Below are 6,292 nucleotides of genomic sequence, written 5' to 3' on the forward strand. Positions count from 1 at the left end.
AAAAAAATTACAGATTGACAAAATTAATAGAGTATTAAAATTTAAAAAAAAAAATTAGGGTTTGAGTCTTTGTTATCCTTGTGGAACCTTGATTTGAATTATTAAATGTCATTATATTCTTATGAAAGTTATCAAAATAGAAAGCATATATAGATTGTATAGATCAAATTTACAAACAAGAAAGTGATTACTTAAGAGTTTATAATAACTTAATAGCAATAAATATTAATAAAATATAGACTTCTTTTTTAGTAATAAATATAAATAACTTAAAACCCTAAATGCATGTGACATGGGCATGCGTCACTAAAATGTGCATGCTGATCGATTATATTGGTGTTGAAATTCAATTGGGTGTCGAACATTTCTCCAAGTGCCGTCGTTTTGTTGGCTAGAAATCTTTGTCTCTGCAACAAAGTCGACTTTCTTTATGAAAATTAGGGTTTCTACGTGTAAGAATTTGAAGATGAAAACGGAGAATTCAATTTATTCAAACGCCAGCTGCAGCAAAAGGTTGGTGCATATATGATTCCCAAAGCCATTCCACAGCTGTAATTTCCTACGAAATTCAAGTGGCTGCCTCACTGCCATCTCAATTTCACTTTTATTTGCACGTGTCATTCAACAAATCTTCATTTGTTCATACTAGAAATTGCTTCACGCTGTTTAACCTAATCTTATCTTGTTAGACTTGAGGAAAAGACCAGATGTCGCATAATCTACGTACCCTTTTGACTGCCAACCAAAATTCATCAAAATTAATAGCACTCTACATGAACGACACCTGTCCCTCTCCTTTTCAACAAGCCCCCACGTTCACTAAATTCTAAAAACAAAAACAATAACCCATCTTCTTTTTCTCGATGTTATCTATTAGTCATAGAATTTTCTGGAATAACGACATTTTCTTTTGTGCATAGGAGTAAACTTGCAAGGTAGCTGATTCAGAGAGGCTTTTGAGTGGAAGAAACCCTAAATCCAGATCATCCAAAAAAAAATAAAAATAAAATAAAACCGGCTGCAAAAGGCATATGCTACCGTTACACGGCTTTTTTTATTTCCTCGTCACCCGCTGTCTTTTGACAAAATTGAAAATTCCGGCCTAACTCCGGGACACGTGTCCACAGACAACAAGTGTCAGGCATTTAAGCCAACGTGGCTGAATCTACCCACGAAAAAACGCTAATCATTTCTTTTTCTAAATTTCTAGAACAATTCATCTTTGTGACACGTGTCCGATCACCGAGGTGACTCACTTTTGTCTTTCTTGGAGGTTCATGCACCGGAGTGAGTAACTCGGTAGTACTCGGATAAGGGTGGCCGCTCGATGTGACCACCTGTCTTACTTTAAACGATGATAAACTAAGAGTGGGGTCCAACAATGTAACAGTAAACTAGGACGACCGTACTAATCCCGGTAATAAAATTTCCCCTATAAATAAGAACATTTGTTCAAGCAATTAAAAAAAGGAAAGAAAGAAAAAAAAAAAAAAAATTCAGTTTCATCCCTCGCTCTCTTTCAGCCTTAGCCTTTTCGTATAGTTTGCAAAACTCTGTTAGCCCAAAAAAAGAAAAATGGGTGTACCAGAAACTGACCCTCTTTCTCAATTGAACTTACCGCCGGGTTTTCGGTTTTACCCGACTGATGAGGAGCTTCTTGTTCAGTATCTATGTCGCAAAGTTGCAGGGAAGAATTTTTCTCTGCAAATTATTGGTGAAATTGATTTGTACAAGTTTGATCCATGGGATTTACCGAGTAAGAAACCCAACTCAGAGCTTAATTTTGTGAAATTTTAGCTTCCCTTTGAAGGAAAATTTTCCTAATCTTGATTGGTTTTTTGTTGTTGTTTCAGGTAAGGCAATATTTGGTGAAAAAGAATGGTATTTTTTCAGTCCAAGAGACCGGAAGTATCCGAACGGGTCAAGACCCAATAGAGTTGCCGGTACCGGGTACTGGAAAGCCACGGGAACTGATAAGATTATCACAACAGACGGCCGTAAAGTTGGTATCAAGAAAGCTCTAGTCTTTTACGTTGGCAAAGCTCCGAAAGGCACCAAAACGAATTGGATCATGCATGAGTATCGCCTTTTCGAACCTACTCGTAAAAATGGAAGCTCAAAGGTACGATTATACATCTACGTCTATAAACAAAAAACCAGCTTAATTAATAAAACTGTAAATTACGTAAGTGTCTAACTTGAATTTTGTTCTTTGTTGCAGCTCGATGATTGGGTTCTCTGCAGAATTTACAAGAAGAATTCGAGTGCTCAGAAGGAACTTTCAACAGCGAGTGTTTCAAGCAAAGAACACAGTAATGGCTCATGTTCCTCTTCGTCTTCACACCTGGCTGACGTGTTTCTGGATATTGATGATAGCTATTTCGCTTTACCACGGATGAACTCTTTGAAACCGGCACAGCCTGATGAGAAGATAAACATAAACAATTTGGGTTCAGGGAATTTCGACTGGGCAAGTATTGAGGGACTCAACTCGGTTCCTGAACTCGTGTCGAGTGGGCAAACTCAGAGTCAGGGGTTCTTGAATTTTGCCAATAATGACGTGTTTGTCCCTTCAATGCCCCAGCTTTGCCACGTGGATTCTGGAAAGATTTGTAACGTGATGGATGAGGAGGTTCAAAGTGGTATTAGAAACCAACGAGTTGACAACTCAGGGTTTTTCCCGCAAAACTCGGGCGTAATGACTCAAAATTTCTCTAACTCGGTTGACCCGTTTGGATTCAGATACCCGATTCAGCAAGGCGCATTCGGGTTTAGACAGTGAAAACACGAAGACAATAAAAATTCCCTCGAGTGTTGAAATGTTTACCGAGTATAAAAAAGCACATTCAAAATTTACTCAATACGTATAATTTGTGGATGATAATGATAACTATACGTATTCGAGAGGGTTGAGTTGACAAATTGGGAAAGGTAAATATGTAAATATGGGATTCTTTTGGGGGTAATTAATATTCTGGCTATAGATATTCCACGTGATTAAGGTGAAGTTAGGGGGGTGAGGGGAATGGCTTGGCTTGGCTTGGCTTGGCTTGATTCTTGAAGAACCAAATGGGCAAAATTGGATGGCTTCTTTTGTCTTTTTTTTAAGGTCAGGTAAGTAGATTCGACAAAGGCAAGCACAAAATCAACAATCATTGTACAATTGATTTCAATTTAATCTGAAATTAATTATCATGTAATTTCAAATGAAGTGGCTTGCAGGATTCCACGCATTTCATGTATGAAGATTTAAATAATTGTTCAATTTTAATCCAAATCTATGAAATATTTTTTCAATTATTTGTTTGTGACATGTTGAACATGTGAATCAATCTCACTATGCTCCGAAATAAAAATAAATTTAAAAAAAAAAAGAAACATTAAATAACATGAAATATTTATAGAATTTAAAATGTACTGAAATGACACTTGATTATTATACTTGGTAATATAAATTTAGAGATTATAAATTTTTAATTAGTTCCATCAATTTTGACGACTAAATATGGAGCCAATATGATTAACACGTCATTGATGACAATTAATGATGTTTAATCACATATATTACTTAACTTATATACCATTATATAATTTAATAACCAAAATGCTAGGGCTAGAATGATATTTTTGAAATCAGATGTCCTGCACGGTTCTTACTATAAAAATATCTTGGAATAAATAAAATTGAAGAAGAAAGCAGTTAGGATAGAAGGAAGGAGAAAGGAGATCCATGTCATCCGGGCAGCTAAAAAAATCAAGGGTTCTAAAGCTAGCAATGTGTCAAAAAGAAACTGGAGGAATTGAGTTGAGAAGATAAGTACTGAGTTCCAGATTGTGCTTTGCGGATAATTCCAGATGCCAAAAATAAATCCAGTGAAGAGAATTGACCGTTGATTAAATTAAGGTTTTGATTAGATTTAATTGGTGTCTTAAAATTCTTTTCTTGCACGTGTAGTGAACCTGATCTTTGTTAAAATTTGACTGCCATTCTCATTCAACTCTATTATGTATGCATAACCGGGTTGTACCGTACAAGTTATCCAAAAAGGCACGCTTACCTGTATCTGAAGTAATTCTTTTTGCAATTATAGAAAAAAAAAATTAAAGTTATTTTTCATAGTAGGGCAGGGCAATTTAGTGCTATAAAAAGTTCTGTTTCTGGGTTCAATGAACTTTGTTTGTAGTATCATATTTAACACGTGTATCTCATGATTTATTCACCCTTTTAGTTGACATTACATAATTATTGTTTTATAAATAAGAGATGCCATGTCATAATGGTAAGAAAAACAAGAATGAAAATGAGGAAAATAAAAAAGAACAAGAATGAAGATAACAAGGAGATGAGGAGTGAAGAGAACAAAGAGCATGACATTTGGCTTTTGGTAGCAACGGTAATCCAAAAGAGAAAACGAAAGGGGAAAACAACAAAAAGATTAATTAAAAACATGAGTAAAATCCATACTGTGGAAGAAGTATAGATTCATTGCACAACGTTTAAAGCACCAAAGGCATTAAGAAAGGACATATTCTTCTTTGTTTTATTGACCAAAAGGGTTATTTTTCCTTTTTAATTATAAGAGAAAGAAAGCTAGAAGCAGCATCATTTTACAAGGAGCTTTCAAAAAATTACAAGACTTTGTAGAACTTGTTGTCTTTTCAGTCGGAATAAAGGCATTATGGATGATGCCCACCAATAGCAAAGTTTCAAGTTAGGTAGATTTTTATATTTATTGCTTTATTTCTTTCTTTATCCCAATAATAATAATTTTGAATATATAAATAGGTATACATTTGATGTGTATCGTTATATGATTGAGTTATTTTAAATTAAGAATAAAGTAATATTCAATCACATAATAACACAAATAAGTATATACCCATTGACCCCAAGAGTATATAAAACTAATGAAATATTAGAACTTTCAAAGTGAAGGTTTAAGTTTGAATTTCTCTCAAACTTATGAAACTTTGATTTATCTGATATAGTGATTGTGTGTCTGATTATTATATCTCAAGTTTATATTTAAACAAATACAGATTGAGTCCTCCGTTACTAAAAAATGTGTACCTTTTCATATACTTAAAATAAATATGTATAACATTATTCATAGCAAGAATTAGGTGGCATATATACATTGAAAACAAGCCATTAATTTGACTTTTTATGAGATTAAGAAAGTTAAGAGTTAAATATTATCTTAATAATGATGATTAAATGGTTTTTAAGCTAAGTGGTTACTTAAAAAACAAGGATGAAAGAGTGTAGTGTTATGTTTGATACATAAGATGGGTGAATTTGATAGTGAGTTTTAAAATTAAATGATTTTCTTAAGGATTATTAGTTAATTTTATATAATTTAATATAATTCCCCTTTTCAATTACTTTCATTCTGGTTAATTATTTTGCATGGTGTGACACTTCCACATGTTGAGATAATACTTTCTACATTAGGGTACACGTTTAGATTATTATAATTAACTTCCAATAATGTTGCCTCCCTATAATTAACTTTCTTTACAATAAATTGATTAATTTACCCTGACCCTGCATTAGCACGAATGCAGTTGCGTCAGATATTCAGATACATGGTTGAAAATGGAATGATTTAATTTATTTTATATAAGTTTTGAACATTTCTATTATGTAAGTTTTAATTTAAAGTTAATGTTGTTCTTTGAAATTGATCAGAAGATTAGACTGGTATTCCAAAATAAGCTTAAAGTCTCAATCTCCAACTCCAGACTAATTGTCGTCATTAGATATATCAAATATGATATCTTTTTTTTAAGTAAATTTTGCATATATTAATTTTTTCAATGTTGTTCAGGGAGCTTGAATATTAGGTTTATTGAAAATGGGTAAATAGTAAAAATATAATTTCCTCACAAACTTAAATAGCTTGACAGTGGGCAATACCATGTGCATTCACTTTATTAATATAAATGAATATATATTTATGTGTGTCGTTACGTAATTAAATGTTATTTTTTTTTAATTTAAATTTATTTAATTATATGATAATATATATAAATACATATGCAATGACACATTTTCATAATCAGCAGACACATTATTAAACAGGCAAAATACAACACAAAGAAGTTGACTGATATGTGGGCTAGGCTAGAGTGGGAGATGAGTCAGGCCTAAGATTGGATCAGAACTTGGCCCAATGTCCAGCAGGGACAAGCTCCTTGCAACTATTATTTATTATTTCTTTTAATGAGGAATTTTATCCTAATTGGACTGTCTCCTGGGGCCAAACCAATGACACTAAGTCTAGTGATC

General features: G+C 33.1%; 1 protein-coding gene across 1 annotated transcript; it reads left to right on the top strand.

Annotated features, from left to right (window-relative positions):
* Positions 1–1,458: 1,458 nt before the first annotated feature.
* On the top strand, positions 1,459–3,300 carry LOC123226119 (NAC domain-containing protein JA2L-like). The gene is made up of 3 exons (XM_044650609.1): positions 1,459–1,756; positions 1,854–2,122; positions 2,222–3,300. The coding sequence occupies exons 1-3, from the start codon at positions 1,576–1,578 to the stop codon at positions 2,780–2,782; spliced, it is 1,011 nt and encodes a 336-aa protein (XP_044506544.1). The 5' UTR covers positions 1,459–1,575; the 3' UTR covers positions 2,783–3,300.
* The last annotated feature ends 2,992 nt before the right edge of the window (positions 3,301–6,292 follow it).

The sequence above is a fragment of the Mangifera indica genome, chromosome 1 (assembly GCF_011075055.1).
Source record: "Mangifera indica cultivar Alphonso chromosome 1, CATAS_Mindica_2.1, whole genome shotgun sequence".
Lineage (NCBI taxonomy): Eukaryota > Viridiplantae > Streptophyta > Magnoliopsida > Sapindales > Anacardiaceae > Mangifera > Mangifera indica.

What these genes read in the sequence shown, in the direction of transcription:
- LOC123226119 (XM_044650609.1), top strand. Translation starts at nt 1,576, where the DNA reads ATGGGTGTACCAGAAACTGACCCTCTTTCTCAATTGAACTTACCGCCG. An exon ending in TGATCCATGGGATTTACCGA is followed by an intron (nt 1,757 to 1,853) that starts GTAAGAAACCCA and finishes TTGTTGTTTCAG; the next exon opens with GTAAGGCAATATTTGGTGAA. An exon ending in GTAAAAATGGAAGCTCAAAG is followed by an intron (nt 2,123 to 2,221) that starts GTACGATTATAC and finishes TCTTTGTTGCAG; the next exon opens with CTCGATGATTGGGTTCTCTG.